General features: G+C 39.6%; 1 protein-coding gene across 4 annotated transcripts in view; it reads right to left on the reverse strand.

Annotated features, from left to right (window-relative positions):
• The window catches only part of Gucy1a1 (guanylate cyclase 1 soluble subunit alpha 1), a 54,046-nt gene that overhangs the window by 7,553 nt on the left and 27,327 nt on the right, over positions 1-19,166 (reverse strand). For all 4 annotated transcript variants that reach the window (XM_029537867.1, XM_029537870.1, XM_029537868.1 and 1 more), the window contains 5 exons: positions 13,619-13,680; positions 10,639-10,697; positions 8,180-8,889; positions 5,852-6,337; positions 2,066-2,209 (listed from right to left, as the gene is read on the reverse strand). In XM_029537867.1, the coding sequence (XP_029393727.1) occupies positions 2,066-2,209; positions 5,852-6,337; positions 8,180-8,889; positions 10,639-10,697; positions 13,619-13,680 (1,461 nt within the window). The remainder of the gene's footprint in view (positions 1-2,065; positions 2,210-5,851; positions 6,338-8,179; positions 8,890-10,638; positions 10,698-13,618; positions 13,681-19,166) is intronic.

Raw genomic sequence — 19,166 nt, forward strand, 5'->3', positions numbered from 1 at the left:
CAGTCTCACCTTGGCCCAAAATTTAAGAAGAAATGTTCATCTATACCATAAGATGAGTAACATGTCTGAATGGACTTCTTCTTCTAGGGAAAAGACAGTGAGATAGTAAAAGGCAAAGAGAATTTCATCCCTCAGGAGCTCTTGAAAGGGACCTTCTAGGGAAGCCCTCCCTTTGAGGGTTCTTTTGGTATTGCTCATTTCTCTGCCTAGTCTCTGGGACTAAGCAAGGAAGGCGCCTAATGCAGGTTCCTCTCTTTCCTGCCTCCTGTTGCCTCTCACTGGAAAGTCCATCCTAGGTCCACTCAGTTCTCCAAGACTGAGTGGCTAAGAATGAATGAAGACCGCCTTAAGGAGGCAGGAGTCAATGACTGGTATCACACATGACTGTACCAGTACATAACACACAGTCTGAAAGAAAACCAAGCAAAAGAAAAACAAAAGAAAAGAATATAGCACCAGGGAAACAGTTTTTAATTTTTTTCACGAGGAAACCAGATAAAAATTAAGGGATGTCTGGTTGCTGAATCCAAGTCTTCAAATCTAGCCTTTCAAGGAACTTGGCCAGTCTTTAAACTGTTGTCTCCCAATTTAAATGAGGCAATGTCTAAATCACAATATGCAGCCCTCTCTACACAGCCATGTCTCCCTGTGTGATAAAAGTACTCCCCACTCAGTCCTGTATTGTTCTCTGTGGGTGTTTAAAGCCATCCCATATTTCCCAGGACAGCAGTGAATAGACAATGAAACACCTCTTTTCTGTCTCACTTCACAGGTCACTAAGGCTAACCTGTTATTACCCAGGTAATTATCTTTAAGGCCAACTATAAATAATTCTCCTAGTTGCAACACTAAGAAAAAAATACATTGAGACAACTAACAAAAACTCTGCCATTGCCAGGCAGTGGTGGCGCACGCCTTTAATCCCAGCACTCAGGAGGCAGAGGCAGGCAGATTTCTGAGTTCAAGGCCAGTCTGGTCTACAGAGTAAGTTCTAGGACAGCCAGGGCTATGCAGAGAAAGCAAAAAAAACAAAAAACAAAACAAAACAAACCCTGCCATTAATCTCCTTGTATGGATTGGACATTTAAAAATGATTTATGTGGCAATCATTCCCCTTACTGATAACAGTCTACATATTTTTACTATCTATTGTGATGTTATGAAATCTCTTACCAAAATATTTAAAAAGAACCTCGTGTTTCTTCTCTAAAAACACAACTGTAGAAACTCTATAGAAACTAAATCTGTTCATGTGAGATGCCGTGAAGCGTTTAAAACATAGTTGCAAACTATTCTACATTCATCTTCAGATTTGGGGTGTCGGACCCCTCCTATGTGCAGACATGTGATTGAGCTGAACAATAGAATAAATGGAAACGGCTCTGTGTGCTGTGTAAGCTTAAGTCATCAAAAGCCATGCACCATCTACCAGTCTTTCACCGGGATGTGAGCCACCATGGGAAGATTCTGACTACTCTCATCCCACCATGTTAGAGCAGGGAGCATGTGACTAGACAATAGCAGGTGATACCAGGCTTTCTAGCCTCCTACCCAACAGGCAGGTGAAGCTGTCATTTTGGAGCGGATCCTCCTGTTTATGCAGTACAATCCCAACTCTTCCATATGCCCTCATCTTCTTGGTTGACTTGGAAGCCTTCTAACTTATTTAAACTCATGATGCGCAAAATCAGTACATAATACGTGGCTATGGATTTCTACTAGTAAATGTTGGGAAGTGTGTGACTCATCAATATATGAAGGTGCTAACAGCTGAATTTGAAAATATTGTGAAGGCTTAGACACACAGCTTTCTCTAAGCTTACAGAAGGCCAATGCTAAACCTGTCTTTACTGTAGCTTTCTTTAATTTTTATGACTTTCTTAAAACTCGATATTAAAAAGTTGAGTGTATAGAAGTCTGGGTTATTTCAAGGGCTCATTGCTGAAAAGTAATCAAGTGAAAAGTGTTCTGTAAGATTAAGTAGTAAATTTACTATAAGACAAAACTCTAATCAATGCACCAGATTTCTGACAACCAGCTAATGTGCAACAAGTCATTGCCTTACCTTGATAGGTTCTCCATGGGGAGACATGACCTCATTGGAGAGCTCCATCATCTTCAGGGCCATCAGTGCTATCTGGACAGCATGGGTGTCACTCTCTCTGTGCAATCCCCCTGCCACACAATATGCATCCCCGATCGTCTCCACCTAGATATAATTTGTCCTTTATAAATAAAAGCTTAGAAGAAGGCAGCACAACAGAGTCATACAAGAGAAACCACAGTGCTCAGGACCTGTGGAGAAGCCAGGTAAGTGTCAGAGGAACTATTTATTTCATAAAACACATAAGTTGCCAACTCCTGACTTTAGTGCAATGAACTGAAAGACATCACAATTTGCAAAAACTCTATCAGATAATCAGATGGTCTCTATTGTAGACTTACTACTAATCATGTATTCTTTTCTTAAGGCAAAACAACAACAAAAAACTACATAAATGGTTTTTATATAAACAAATGGATTTGTGTTTTTAAGTTTATTTTTATTCATGATTTCATATTTATGTGTATGTGTGCTTGTAACTCATGTATGTGTGGGTGCCTACAGGTGCCAGAAAAAGGGCATCGGGTTCCTTGGGGCTTCAGTTACAAGTAGTAGTGAGACACCCAATGTAGGTGCTCAGAACTAAATTCGTGTCCTCTGGAAGAACAAGAAGTGCTCCTAATAGTGGAGATGAAACACTTTGCCAACCCATAGTTTGAATTTCTAGTAAGTCAGGATAGTGGGATCAATTTCCCATCACATATTCATACATAATGAATTTCCCATTCATACAAAACTGCATTTTGTATGAATTCACCATCCCAACAATGTTATATGAATGCAATAAAAGAAGTATGATGTAAAAAGAAGACATTACTAGGAAAAAAGCAAGAGCAATAGGGCTTTTCTGCAGGATTTCTGGGAATTTTGACAATTATTAAAGGCATACATGGATATTAATCACAAAGGATGGATATAAGCCAAATTGTCAGCTGGGGAATGAAAGCAATAGAGCTCAAAAAGATGTCCAAAAAGAAGCTGCTATGTAAATTTGAACTAGGCTTACTGTCAACTTTATTATTTCCACAAGCAACGTCGTATCTGTGAGTGGCTACAGAGAGCTATGTGCTCATTTATCAACTTATATATGTAATTCTTATAATTCAAGCAGCTTAACTTCTCCTGTTCTTACACTATGCTATCCTCATCTAAAGTCCATTATGAACTATAAAAGTAAAAAGAAAGCAACGAGAAGGAGGGACAAATATTATGGTAACTTCAGATAGTTTCCACTATTGATGGAACAGCTACAGTCCTTGGGAGGCCTCCAGAGTCGTTCTTCTCTTGATTCTTCTAAGGTATGACACTCTGTTCTCATTGTGCCACTTGCTCAAGCACACTAAATGCAGTCTCCCTTACTCTTCATCTGCCCAGAACAAACAGCAGATACCTGCTTGCTCTTCACTTGTGTCCTTGAAACATCACATTATTAGAAGCATCAGTTTTAAGCCTTGTGTAGAGCTATGATATTTTAGCATCTGTAATTCTTCTACTCCGTAATCAGCTTTGTTTCCTCCCAAACATTCCATTAACTGGAATGCTATATATGGCCATACATCCTTCACTGCCACATTAGGATGTAAAGCCTCTGAGTATGTTCACCGGGTTCATTGCACTCAGTAATGGACAAACAAGCAACACCTTTCTTTTCCTCAGCAATGGATTCATAAGAAACTGTCATCCTAATGCAAAATGTATCATAGTGTCTCAACAGAACATTTCAGAGGAATACTTCTTCCTACTTGTACTGCAAATTAGGTGGCTATTCCCTCCACCGCCATCATATTTTATGTCTACGTGAATATCATGCACACATCTCGTGAAGACTGTACCCAGACAAAAATCCCAGCAAGGAGGAAAAGAGGAAAAAATGAAGTTTTTACTTGAGCAGGGGAGGGGCTTTTGGTATGTGAGTGCTGCTGGAAGAGGGGAAGTTAGTTTTCATTAATGACATGACACCTTATGTACTGAGCACACTCCATGGGTAGCTCTGTGCCTAGGAATAGTTGGCCAACCCAGACTGAACTTGGTGGGTTTTAACAAAGAGACAAAGGGACATAAAGTTGGGTAAGTAGAAAGGTGCGGGAGAGGTTCAGGGAGGGAAATACATATGATCACAATAGTATGTATGAAACTCTGAGAGAATTCTTTAAAATGTTTAAAAACCAGACCCTTCTCATTTATCATAAGCTATTTCCAGCGATTTTCACGCAGAATTGGAAATGAGGAGACAGTGGATATGAAGGCTGGGGAAATGGTGATTGGTGGTGAGATCTGGCTCCATCTGCAGCCAGTTAGCCAAGCAACTCTGTGAACAGGCTCCTTCTGGGCAGGGATACAGCATAGGAGTCCTTAACAGAACCAGTACAACTAGAAGCAGGGGATGTCAAGTACTTATTTGGCACACACACTATCTGTGTGATGAAAACAGACTTGCTTCTCTCTGTTCTGAGAGAGCAGCCATTCTCCACGGACATAGTTAGAAATCAACAGTAAATTTCACGAAACCATCAAATGGAGCTGAACTGAACTGGTGCCAATTATTTTATCTGTAATTATACAAGGGCCTCTTCCTCACCCTCCCTCAAAAGAATCAAAACTCCCTCAGATTTCCTGTAAGAAATTTCACAGGACAAGGGCTTCTAGCCTTTCCACACAAATAAAACAGGGTCTGCCTATTCCCATAAATATTATATGCTTCTTCCCGGCAGTTAATATCCTTTATGTTGGGCTGAACACTGGAGTAACCAACCGCGGTGACAAGCCAAACAGATGACTTCAGTCGGAGGAAGATGAGTGTTTTATTCTTACTGCTACTGTCTAAAATGAAGCAAAGCAGTGTAAGCCAGTAAAACCTTTTAATTCAACAGAACTGGGAGAACTGGAGATTGGAGTTGTTTCCCTTTTATAATATCCTTTTTAAAGAAATTACATATTTGGTATCCAGGACACACTTGTCAGACCCTCAGTGTCTAGACAGACACCTAGGTGTTCCCTGACACTCCTTAAAGAATCCCAGGTCCTGAACCATAACATTTAGCATCTACAAAATCTTTATAATGGCTCGGCTCACAAAGATTATGAGACTCGGTACATTATTCATGACTCTGGAGGGGCTATTGATTTTGTTCTTTTGAAATTGGGAAATCACTCTGTTCACAAAGCATGAATAGGAGAGGACAGAATCTGAAGGTGGGGATCTTTAATTTGAGTGTATCTGCCTTTGATGGAGACGATTAAATGTCTGAAGTAGCTGAATTTGATTTCCTGCTAACTTCCTATGAAAAGTATCAAGTAAACTGTGCGCTGAATTAATCTATTTTGGGACAGTTTGTACAAACCTTTTGTATCTTTAAAACTAAAGAAACAAAAGATAAAGTTCCCCTCTGTGAATCATACCTTTAATTAGTTCTTGTTTATCTCAGTTTCCACAGTTAAGAGGCTGGTCCATGGATGTCTAATCTCTACCTTTTCACTGTAAGAATCATCCATTCGCCCTAATCTCGCTTCATTCTATGCTCATTTTTAGAAGACAATGTGTCAGACCTCTCTGGGAACAATTAGTTTGTATGGAGCTATTTCCGTCTGGAGAACACCCACATAATTAATGCACTATGCCTGACCCCGGATTTAGCCTGTGTGACCCAAATTCAGAGAGCTATTCATCAGCACTGGAGTTCACTCGGGTGCTGGGCCTTTCCAAGGTCACTTCTGCCTGCTAAATTATTCTTGTTCCACCTTCCCTACCTTGTAGACATCCAGCTCTCCACACTGCTGGTCAAAGCGAGTGTAGAGAGCGTTGAGCATCGTGATGACCTGCAGAGGTGAACACTGAGAGCAGATAGCAGTGAACCCTACGATATCTGAGAAGAGCATGGTGACCTCGCTGAACTTCTTGGCTTGCACAATTTGTCCTTGCCACAGCTGCTGAGCAACCTCAGAGGGAAAGATAGAGCACAGCAGATCCACCGTCTTCTTCTTCTCCTCCTCCAGGGCTTGGTGGGCATGTTCCAGGGTTGCCTTCAGCTTCCCCAACCTCTTCTTGAGGCCATCTTGAGCCCGTGCCTGCTCCCCTATCAAGACAACATCTCTCAGGGCATTATGAATTGGGATGTCGGACAGATAGAGCCCCCGTCCTGTGAAATCTTCCAACCTGTCCACACATGGCGACCCTAAGAACAAGATGGCACTGGATTCAACGATATAGATCATTTGACCTTTGAGATCCATAACCTGCAAAGGAAAGGAGAATCCGTTACCATGCATTAGTCAAGTTCCCCAATCCTTTCTGAAATCAGAGAGGAAGTGGATACTGGGTTAATCTTTTTGTGTCTGACATTAGAAGTGGATACTGAGGTCATCTATTTTGTTTCCAACTAGCTAAAGAAGAATAGACTTTTTAATCACTTCTAGTTTGATCTCAGTTCTGAAATTTATGCATTTGAAGAATATACTAGGATATACTACACAGAAATGATGAGCTGCTTTGAGCACTAAGAAACATTCCTTGTTCCCCGTGAAGGAGCACATGGGTGCTGATGCTGCCAAATTCTCATATTCTCAGGTAATTAACCTGCAGTTCCCACCTAGCGTGGTGCTTATAAAAACCTGGTTTGCATTCAGTCTGCCCTTTTCCACCATTTGTTCTCTCTTTTCCCACTATGGTTTCTTCCTCTTTTTTTTTTTTTTTTTTTTCTTGGTCTTCTATTTTAGCAAGCTTCTCTTCCCCTAAGAGTAACTTGTTCCATCTGGCAAGCATAGGAATTAAAATGTCTCCAAATATGTATCCAAACTTTTCTTTTCTTTTTTCTTTCTCTAGACTGATAGAGAAACTTATTTTGGATGTGATTCTTTCTCTAGGGATTTTAGCCTAAGATAGCTGGGTCTTACAGAAGAGACCATGTCTGCGTTTCAAGTTTGCCTTCAGCTTTTAACGAAGGCTGTCCTCCAAAACACAAGGAAAAGTATAAACCAACATACAGGTACAAATGTACCCAGAGGGCCTTGCAAGAGGTAATGCTTAAAGAAAAGGTCTTGGACCACACAATTCACTTGTATACAACATATGGAGAAGTATACATGCATGTGATTATAGTATATCGAGTCCTAGCAAGCCAAGTGCACAGCAATGGGAGACTGGACAAATAAAATCAAGTATAACCACTCCGTGCATGTGTTCATCAATGAGAGACTGCACAAATAAAACAATGCCTAAACTCTCAGTGCAATAAGCTACAGCCTCTAAACCACTGAGACAAACCAATGTCCAACTGCAGGGGTGGATGACCAAATCCTGTTCTTAAGTGACAAAAGTAGTTGTAGGGATTTGGTTCTGTTGCTGTAAACATGTACGCACGCATACATACACACCACTTCTCTTGTATTCTTGTATTGTGCTATCATGCGTGCCGTTTTAAAATAACGAAATATACTTTTTGGTAAAAAACAAAACAAAACAAAACAAAAAAACCCAAAACCATACGGCTGTTTGCATTTTGAACAATAGTCAGTGCTTCTGGAGGGTTATTTTCCTAAGATCACTGCTTCTCTATGCATATGAAAGACATCGTCACCATGATGGTAATGTTGGTAAGCTGAGATTAAGTAGTTGCCTACATTCTTTACCATAAAAGCATGTCCTTTCTTCCACACACATTCCGTAGAAATTCATCAAGTGGATTATTCTTCCCGGTATTTATATACTAATTAAAATTCATTTACTCACTTTGACTGATAGTATTAAAATTATGTGATATAACCCAGTCCAGTTTTAAAAGGATGCTGGGGATCCAACCTCAGGCCTTCAAGCAGGTTAGGCAAGCATTCTATCGATGAGATGTGCATGTCCATATCATCACTGCAATTTTAAGAGGCAAACTGTATTCAATAAATACTTGCAATCAATTAAGTAGGCAGCAAAAATTGACATAGGAAGAAATTCACTTGTTAAAATCACTTTAGAATTTTAGACAGATTTGTTAGCCAAATAGCGCCTGCTCATTTGTCATGTGATATCTTTCCCTTTCAATATGAAACAATTGGTTTTATTTTGAATCCGTGTGACATTTTCCTTACCCTTGACGATTTCTTCACCGAGTTATCCCATCTCCTCACCCGGATGACAAACTGCATATTCAACATTGTCATGATGCCGCTAAATGTCTGGTTGATTTTGGGAGTTAGAATTTCAAAGAACTCTTCAAAGTTGGGCTTCCCTTGGAAGTCCCTCTTGTTCACCAGCCTTCTGATGCCATTACCCAGTTGCAGGATGGCCAGGTCTCGGTCCAGCATGAAATGGAATGGGAAAGTCTTGCAGAAGAGCGAAGCGGGGATCACTAGTGAGGACTGGGGCTTGCCAGGGGACAGGGAAGGCTTGGTGCTCTTCACATGGACGGAGTAGAGCAAATAGGGTTGGTTCACAAACTCGGTACAGTCACTTCGGAAGCAGGGAGGCATCAGGGACACCTCCACGTGGCTTTCGTACAGTATGCGTGCAGCTGCTTTAATGATACCGGGGAGAAGCAGGGCTGTGGTTCTCTTCGGGAAGAAGTAGTAAACATTTAGAAAGTCCTGGTCCTTGTCCAGGCATAAGATGGAGGCATCTTCCAGTCGTCCCCGCCTCTCCGCCTCTTGGCAGTGGCTGCTCTGTTTCAGGAGTGTGCTAAAGCTGTTTAGAAAGTCCTTCAGGGTGCCGCCAACAACGCCCAGGATGTGCTCATCTTCCTCATAACAGATCTTGAACAGCTCCTCGCCCAGAGAGTCTTTGAGCGCCTCCACTGGGGCACCTGCAAGCACACAGCACATTCGGCCATCAAGTTTTGTCAGCTCAGAAGAGGGTGCCTGGTGCTTCCACATGCAACTGCCCTTGATTTGTGACTAACTTCCTTTACTGTTTTCAAGAGTTCTAACTCATATCTAACGCTCACACTCAGCTTATCAATAGAGGTTCCCTTTTACAACTCTCGTGACTCTGATCACCAATCCACAAATGGTTTATGTTGAACCGAGAATGAGCCGTTAAGTGGAATGTGCAACTTTTTGTCTCTCACAAGTACAACTAGAGTTCCAAGGTTAAGTCCATTTCAGAGGAAGCCTACCTGCCTTTCTCTTAACCACACAATGCGCTTCTGCTTAAAGTATACTCTACCCAGAAGAATAGAGTATACACCTCAATGTAAGAGTCACAACTGAAATGAATTTAAAACATGAAACTCAATTACATCTGGAGATGATTCCATGATAGATTTTTTGGTTATTTGATGTACCCTGAGTGAAGATTTCCATGAATTATATCATTCACCTTTAGCGTCCTCTTCCTGAGCTTCCTGCTTGTGTCCATATTCTGGGTACTAGAGTTTTATCATTTCTTTTGTGATTACAATATAATTGCAACCTATCCCTTTATGACTCCTCTTTTTCATTAATTGTTGTAACATACATATACACATCTGTATATTCACGTATATCTCTAAATATAAACTGCTGAGTTTGTATTATGCCCTTTGTATGCATGTTTTCAGGGCAGACCATTTGGTACTGGACAATGAATTGGTGTGTTCTCCTAGGAAGACTATTCCTGCTGCACTGAGGCTTTCCTAGTTGCTTATAGTTCTTGATTTAGACTTGAGCCTTGTGAGCTTTTCTCCATCCAGTTTGGCCTGCCCATAGGTGTTGTCCTCCATCAGCTCATGTTTGGACAGTCATGCTGGTAAGACTTTATGGGTGCAGCTTCTTATATTATTAAGAGCTACAATCTTACAATCAACTTCCTGGTCCTTTGGCTCTTCAGGTCTTTCTACCCCCTCTTCTACAATGTGACCATTGAGACTGGGCTCCACAACTCCATACTTGGATTGGTTGTGGTTTTCTTTTATGGTTTCCTCCTGTTGCAGAAATGTTTCATACACCCCCCCCCCCAGTAAAGTGGGAAACAGTGCTACTCTCTTTGAGGAATATTGTGCTATGTGGAAGTTATGTTTAGAAGAGTGTCTGTCTTCCAAGAATGGTTCAATATAAAGTAGCCATTGTTACCACTGTATTTCTTAGAAAGTACTACTTTTCCTAGCCTGTAACTTCTCGGTTTTCATGCCCATCCTCTGGAAAAGGCTCAGCAGCAGTCTCTATCTATCTTTCCCCTGAGACTAATTATTAACCTGAGAACTCTGCCAGACTATATTCCTGTGATTGCCTCCAGCCTTTGAAAAACACTCCTTAATTTACCTTATTGAGCAAAATTTTTCATAGACAAATGAGAAAGACACAGTTTGGTCTAAAACCAAAGTCGGTGAATGTGAAAGTGTGGGAATCAGCTTCCCACCCAGGTTTACATAACTCTCATCAAATAACCAGCAGGGAAAGAGGAATGTTTGAGGCCACATGTAGTATGGAAAGGGTTACTCTGCATTAACACACACAGAGTTCAAGGACTTCAGTCTGGGAGTCACTAACAAATGAAAACAAGTTGAGAGAAATATTAGATATTCAGGGATGTGGTGTGCTTCCTAATTCCCTGTACTCACAGTTTTATTTATTACCTGCTGCAACTGCTTCTTCTGCAATTATTTTTTCAAGGTCTTCTTTTTCTGAAGATTTCCTAGGAATAATTAAAGGTCTTAAATTAAAAAAAAAAACAAACTGATAAATGGGTGCTGAAAATTTGGATCATATACAACATGTAATGATATGTGAGAATTGTTTTCCAGAAGTAAATCTTGACTTGCTATATAAGATACAATTAATGATACAAACAACCACTGTTGGGAAAAATCTGGTGTGTCACCTAATTCTTCATGAAGCATATTTGTCTTTGGGGTTCATTTGTCATTGTGAAAGAGAGTCTACACCAGCCTGCAACCAGGAGTGGGCAGTGGTCAAGAAGAGGATAGCAGGACCAGGGTAACTGTCAGATGCACTACCTTGCATGTGGCAGGACTGAGCTCCACCCTTAGCACCAAAACAAAGAGGAGATGTTAAGTTCTCAAGGATGACCATCTACATGAGATAAAAATCTACTTACAAGGGATCTCACTGCTGTTGCATAATGTCTTTTTCTGGGGCTAAAACATAAGTTATGGACGTTCTTACTGTTGAGATTAGGAATCTTTATCATTCTATTTCAGACCTTAGTCTCCCAAAGTTTATGCAAATTGTATGCAACTAGTTGCAAACCATTTTTTTTCATCAGTTGTTGCATTCTAGAAAAATGGAAGCTTAAAAGAACAGTAGCATGTATAAAGATCAATAGAAGGCTGAAAGAAATTCAACTGGAAAACGTTATAACAGTTGAAAAAATTAAAATGCTGTCATTTACTTCATGCGCCATATGATTAGCTTTAAAAAAAAAAAGCCATATGTTTTTCCTTGGATTTTGTTTTCTATTTTTATTTTATTTATTTATTTGGAGATAAAGGCTAAAGTCAACATCTGCTTTTTCTTTCTGTAGCTCCTAATTGATTGTTTACATTTTACATTTTTTGTGTGTTTATGAACCACGTTTTTTTTCATGACCACTGATGGTCAGGAAAATAGAATGTCTGTCTTCATACATCAACTGCACGGTTTTGTCATTCATGTCTGCCTACATGCTTTTTGAAACCTTATCATTATAGTGTCTGATTCTGGTGAAATTTGCCAAATTATTCTAGCACTTTAAGGGAATAAAAGGCTCTATTTAATTGCAAGGTTCAACTTGCCATTAGCTGAGCCAAGTTTAAATGCAGGTATACTTTATCTATTTTAAATAGCATTTTAATAAAACACAGTATAATTTGAGAATTTTTAAAAGGAGATCATTTTAAGAAGGAAAATTGGCCAGAAAATTACTTTGTTGCATAGAAATATGATGCTTATAAGTATATAAAGTACTAGGTAGGAAAATTTTATCTAAGTGGACTAGGTGTCATATTATAGCTATCTACTCAATTTGGATATGGAGAGTCACAATCCTTTTTTAGATAATTCATCACCATACCAAACTCTTATTTTTCCTTTCCTTTTAAAAAATCATTTCAGCAGATTCAGTTTTCTAAAGTATGAGAGCAGGGCTCCTCACTGCCATTTTCTGATATCCATACTGTCAGAAATGCAGAATGAGTGCAGAATGGAGCTTTGTTATTCTGAAAAACAAACAGTGAAGTGTAAACTAAATACTCTTTGCTTTAGCAAACACAGTATACACAAAGTCTTGTGAGTGGTCAGCAACACCCCCCTCCACACACACAGACACAGACACAGACACACACACACACACACACACACACACACACACACACACACACACACTATGATTTTGTACACGTGGTGGGGGAGAGAGAATGACAGAGACAGGGAGAGAGAGTTGCCACAACACTTGCCCAGCAGCAGGTGAGGTCACAGCGACCATTCAGATAAGAACTGGGCTTTCATCCCTCATTCAAGGACAGTGCACTGCTTAACCCATTATTTGTGTTTTGTTTGAGTACAAGTCCCAGAAATAAACCTTATTAAACAGGATTAAGATGTGTTCATCTGCTGGCAGACCAAGGATAGCACAAACAGTAAAGTAAGGCATCAACATGCAAATGAGCCAGAAAAGTACTCAGAGGATGCCCAAGACTGAGGCAGGGCCACTTCACATAGGAGCAGGCAAGAGGAAAAACCTACTGGTCAACAGTCAGCATCATTGACCAATGTCAGCCTCTGTATTCCTTAAGATTTCTAAAGGAAATAATCACCGTGGATTTTACTTTTGAGGGTTCTTTTACAGAGTGCACCACAGAAAATAGATCCCCATCCAGCAGCAGGGATGTTTCAGAGCACAAAGGCCTGAGAATAAATCTCAAGTGCACTGGCTGCCAAGGACTTGAGCCGACAGCCCCAGTAGCACCGTAAGATTGACTTGAAGCTATCTTATCAGCCTGCCTGGGAATTAGGGGCAGAGGTGCCTGGTAGGCTTGTCAGCTCTGTCCAGTAAATAAAGCTTCTGCCAGACACAGATTCACACTCTTTTGGCCTGTTCATGACCATTTCTTGGCTCAGCTGAGCTGCCTGCATAAGGTCTAATAGCAATTACTCAGCAGGAAAATTTAGCCCGGATTATCCATAGGGTGGACTATGCTATTATAGGGAAGAGAGGCACATGAAAGTGTTTGTAGATTGTACCAACCATGGAGTTGGTTTGCAAAACTCCGTGCTGTACTCTGTGAATGTGAACACAGTATTTATTATTCACAAATTGAATACTTAGAACAGGAATAGTCAATTTTTTCCACCAGAAGCATGTGGCCAGCTTTACTTTAAAGGCCAACTATACAAACAATATTTAAAACTAAACAAATCAAAAACACAATCCTATTTTCCTTCTCTTCTGAAACCTTAAAAAGTACATTTGTTCTCAAGTTTGCATTTGCTAACACTTACTTTAGTTTTTGATATATAACAACAATCTGGTAAGTATTAATATATTCAGTAAGGATTTATTATTTTAGACAATATTTGTGGGATGAGGGTTCATACAACTTAAGTAATATAGCTTACCTGTTTTCTTGTATTTTATACTTTGCCAAGGTTCTCTGAAGTGCAAGGTTCAGTCGCTCACACTGGAAATAAAAGGAAATATTTGTGGCATTTCCTTAAGATGTCTTAAAAGAGTTGCAAGCTTGTACTTGATGGTTAATGTCATGGATTTGCTATGTTAGGAACTGAGACTTCTTTCTGAAGTGTTTCTCAACCCAGGGAAGAATCAATGAGCTCAGACTATTTTTTGTTGGTGGTATAGGGGGTCCCAGGGCCTTGCTTTTGGCCATAAGTCTCACAGAGAATCAAGCTTAGTCTGAGCCCAGACAGAAGATGTCAGTTCTTAATGTCAGGTCTTCTCTAATGCAGGAATCCATGACGTCACTTCCTTTGGACCAGGATGTCTCACTATACACACTCCCAATATTGTCATTGTACAGCTCATTCTCTTCCCTTCCTAAAGGATATCTCCTCCCCACTCACCCAAGGTCACCGTGCCCTTCCCACACACTCTACTCATGTTCCCTTTAGTCTAGTGTAAGAACCTGCAGTTATCTTTATGGCTTACTTTTTTAACCCCCAAAACTAATCTGTCGCCAGAATTGTGTATTTCAAGAGTCCTGGCCTTGGCTTTGTTATAATTCCCACTTTTAAAATAATCATCCTTACCAAATATTGGTACTTTCACTCTTTGATTTCTGAGTGTTGATGAAATTTCCTTTCTTTGAATTCATACATATGCCATTCCCCTCTACCTAACATGTGCTTTTGACTATCTACTGATCTGTCTTAATGCATCTTTGTTTCTACTTGATAAACAAGGAAAAGCATTGATGAGAAGTTTTCAGCTTTAGATCCCGGGTGAAAGTCACACATGTCTATGCATGGGTGCATGATCATTGAGTCTTATTTTCACTCAACACACAGGAAAGTCAAGAACTTTCTGGATATGATCCAGGTTGGGAAATTCCTTTTGCCTTAATCTATTTATATCTTTCATAGAGTTTCCACTAGTCACAGAAGGCAATGTTGTAAAAAAGGAGAGAGATTTTTTGAAAAGGGCTTTGAATTCTAAATATGTAAATCAAGCTTAGAAAATGGATGCAAAATTTATTCAATGAAAATGCAATTACTAAAAAGAAATTAAAAGAGAATTTAAATGTATAGTGAGGAGCACGTTTTTGGATGGTTCCGGAATGGAGAAGGAGACATCTGTGACAAGATGACTAGAAAGTGGTAGTTGAGTCCAGAAGGTAAAATCTGAGGCAGACCCTGTTGGCTCTGTGACAGCAAAAATCCTGAAAGAACATCTGAGTGACAGGTTCAGAAAGAAACATTTCCTAGTGGTCTTTCACAACAAGGGTTTAAAAAAAGATTAAAAAAAAAAAAAAAAAAATCTTAAAAAAAAAATAAAAAAAAAAAAAAAAAAAAGGCCCAATGAAGCTTGTGAAATTATAAAGAAGCATCTCAGACAGGTGCCTGGGAAACTCATTTTCTCAAGAGCCTTCCACTCAGCAGTTACTCTGCATCACTAGCTACAGGACATCAGTGTGATGCACACCCAAGGAACCGCAGGCTTCTGTGAGTTCTCCCTTCTGTAAAACATACTCATGTGAAGAATGGGTTATGGGGGCAGGGGAAAAAGGGACACTATCTCTCCTCTACTGGAACCCAAGGTTTCCACCATCCTTCACCTAGTTGAATAGAAACCCAGGAAAGGCAAGTATAGGCCGTTTTACTCATCTCTATCAAACTCCCGCTCAGAGCTGTAAATGGGCTGTAAGAAAGAAAATAAAACCAGTCTTATCACTAGGAGATTTGTCCATGTTCCTGTGTGGTGCTATGGGACATATGTGCCTGTTGTTCTCCAATTAAGCCCACAAGGGTATTCTTTTGCTAAAAAACAAACAAAACCGAAACTCCTTTCTTGTATTTTTATCCCTTTCCATGGTCTCTAGATCGACTTTCTTAGATCCTTGCTCCTAATATGCGCATTAGTGTAGTTAAGTTGGAGAAGTATAAAGTTTTTTTCAGCATTGCTGGAGATATACGGAGCAGATGTTTTTTCCAGATTCTCCACTCAGATCAGACTCATTTTTCTTTAAATAAAACTATAAAACTACTTAGGGAAGCATGAGTATATTATTGTAATGAACTCTTGTGGGGATTTAACTTTGTCTTATAACAGTGTTATAGTGGGTGGCTTCTTCTAGAGTAAACTAGACCAGAGTCTAACATGACTACTAGCCATCAATGAGAAGTTGCCACTCTGAGCCACCATAGATATAGCAATGGAGTAAAACAATACAGTGAGAACCAAGTCTATTGTTATGGCATAGAGATTGCTAAGACGCCCTGGCAGCAGACACTGGGGCAGGTATAGGGAGCCTTCCTGGAGGATTCTAGCCATTATTTTCTGCTGCCCTACAATTGTACTTGATCTTGCACAATGCCGGAGTCCATTAAAGGTAGAAGAGTTTCTTTTTTTTAGCTTTCTGAAGTCATCACTCACAATGTGTTCAAGATGATGAAGCTCTTTTTGTGGGGCTACCCATCGGCTTGTAAGTAAACGGAATAAACTCATCAGTTCCTGAAGCTGTACTTGGATGGAATACTTACACTTATTTGTTCGGTCATTATAGCCTATCTGGGGTGACTGGAGCTTTTTTTTTTTTTTTTTCATAGCTCCCTAGAAGTCAGGCAACAGTCATTGTTATAAAAAGGTGTAGATTCAAATAAAATACACAGGTTTTCTAGGTGGTGTTTCCTGGCAAAGGCTGGGGAATGGATTTCTTTCTTTCATGCTGTATTTTTTTTTTGACTAGACACTGAGGTGAGTTTAGACTGTAAAACCATAGGCAAGATTCACACAAAGTAGAGCCCATCACAAAATGTCAATTCCAGGTCCATGGTATAAATTCAAACAGAGTGGGGCTTCTTTATGTACACAATGAATCTATACATTATTTGTTTTAATTTAGTGTAATACTTTAAGACTAAATCTACTATTTGTTTTTTACAGATGGTTGTGAGCCACCATGTGGTTAATGGGATTTGAACTCAGGACCTTCAGAAGAACAGTCAGTGCTCTTAACCACTAAGCCATCTCTCCAGCCCCTACTATTTGTTTTTTTTAAATGCACCTCAGAATTTAGTACATACATAGGGTAATAGTCTTCTATGGGGTTTTGTTTTGTTTTGCTTTTTGTTCTCTGTGCCTTCTTTACATTTGGGAAGTCTCTTTTCTGAGATTTGAAGAAATTATCTATAACCTTTCTGTTTTGCATTGTTGCGGCTCATGGAATTCTTGAATGTCAGAAAGTTTGTCTTAGAAGTAAAGCCAGCATTTATTATCAAATTTACTAGTCTTAACAGTTGTCATTTGGTGTGATAGAGAACATGTAGGAATTCTTGTTCAAGCATACCTCAGTCATGAATACATCACGAGGACAGTTCAGAAATAACTCCAACTAGAAGCAACATTGGTGTTGATATATAGAATTTCATTGTTGTAGTTAATTGATGAGCCGTGATTTCAGTTGCCTGCTGCAGTTATGTGTATGTATGAGTGGAGTGTTATTCTGTATAGAGGTTCACCTATGTATACCAGTAAAGTCCAGTGATAAAACATGGGTATTATTACTTTGGCTTTATTTTGTTTCCATAGTAACACAAGATACACCATTGGGGTTTTTCAGTTAAGCTTGTCTGGCTAGCCAGAAAGCCCCAGTGGTCCACCAGTCTCCACCTCCTTAGTGCTGGGATTATAAGCATATGTCACCACACCAAGCTTTTACATGAGTTCTGAGCATTAAACACAGGCTCTCATTCATGCTTGCATATCAAACGTTTTTGCCCACTGGGCTTCTTCACTGAAAGCCTCTTCAGATTTTAATGCTTCTCTAAACTAATAATATTTTAATTCATAAGGATAAATTATAATGCTATGAATTATCGATGAGCTGCAGAGTTCTCCATCATCAGTTATCCCTTTCACTTTGAGGAAATGATACAACTCTATGTTCCTGAGTTGTTGCTTTACAAGTAGAAATGGTAAGTTTCATTAGGTGATCAAGACCCCCTTAAACTCAACCAGCTCACTTCTATGGAATAAGAGTTCCTACTATAAATCTGCTCGGGCCAGTGGATTTTTATTCTTACTATCACCCGTGAAAACATAATTGGACAGTTAAATATGATGATCTAAAACAAGAACTAGGATGTCAAATTGAATCTTGAATACCTTTCATAAGGTTAATGAAGTAACTGAAACTAAAATGTGAGCATTAAATGTGCCAACCAAGAAATACATCATGGAAAAACCAATGTATCCATAAAAAGACCAAGCAGATAGTCAGACAGTTGATAGTCTGGACTGTTAACTACACATTTCAAACATATTCAATATTGGGGCATTTACTGCCATAAAGCAAATGACCTTAAGTGTGGAAGAGTGCCAATGAATAGTGCCAAAGGTATTCCTCCCTACAAGAATACCTATAGCTGCTTCCTCTTTGGCTGCATGGCACTCTGGTCAGAGCTCGATATTTGCACTTATGAGTCCAGAAACAAAAAGCAGCACAGCTCATTCTCACTAAGAGTCTTTGGCACCTCACCCTAGAATTTTCTTAGAGAAAAAGAAGAGCAGTTTGCAGTAGTCTGCCTGTTCCTTCCAGATCCTGAGAAGGCACACATGTGGCTTCTCCTCCAGGAAAGAGGGAGAGAAAAGGAAAGTACATGGTATACAAAAGATTTCCAAAATTCCCAGAACTTGTGGCTGGCCAGTCATGCAAGGCATTTCCAATGTCAACGTAAGTTTACAGAAGCTGATAATCTGCCTTCTTCTTCAATACAAAGACACCGAAGCAAAGTAGTACAAAGAGTCAGGAGAATGTGGGAGAGGGCAGTAGTAAATCTCCTGCCATCAACCCTAAAGATAAGACAAAGAATTCAAAATAATAAAATAACGATCTTCAGGAAGTTTAATATGCTGTCAGACAATGTAGACATCAAAGACAAGAAAATTATCCAAGAACAAAAAGAGGCGTCAACAGTCAGAGATCATTGAAGAAAATGTTGAGTGCCATTCATTTGTCACCCTGTATCTCTGTTTTCAGTTGAAACATCCCAGACTGCGGGGCAAGTCACCTCAGTGAGAAGGGTGACTGAATATCTTTCAGTCTCAACAAACCTGGGTTTCTCAGGACTGAGATTGGGAAAAATGATTAAATATTTTAATTTCATATGTCATTAAGGTACAACATGAAATAAATACCATCTTTGAAATCAATGTCTTCAACTTTCTGCTAACTCTATCTTTCCTCAGAGTTTCATTTTCAGTCTTTGCTTCATCAGGCACCCCATACCAAGCTCCGTCCCCACTCAGTGTATACTAACACACGGAGGTAGGTGTAATGCAACTCCATTTTACAGGTAAAGTAAGCAGAGGCTGACAGATGAAGCAAAGACAGGAATTTCTCAGAGCATATCTTCTTCTTCTTCTTCTTCTTCTTCTTCTTCTTCTTCTTCTTCTTCTTCTTCTTCTTCTTCTTCTTCTTCTTCTTCTTCT

The sequence above is a fragment of the Mus pahari genome, chromosome 4, assembly GCF_900095145.1.
Source record: "Mus pahari chromosome 4, PAHARI_EIJ_v1.1, whole genome shotgun sequence".
Lineage (NCBI taxonomy): Eukaryota > Metazoa > Chordata > Mammalia > Rodentia > Muridae > Mus > Mus pahari.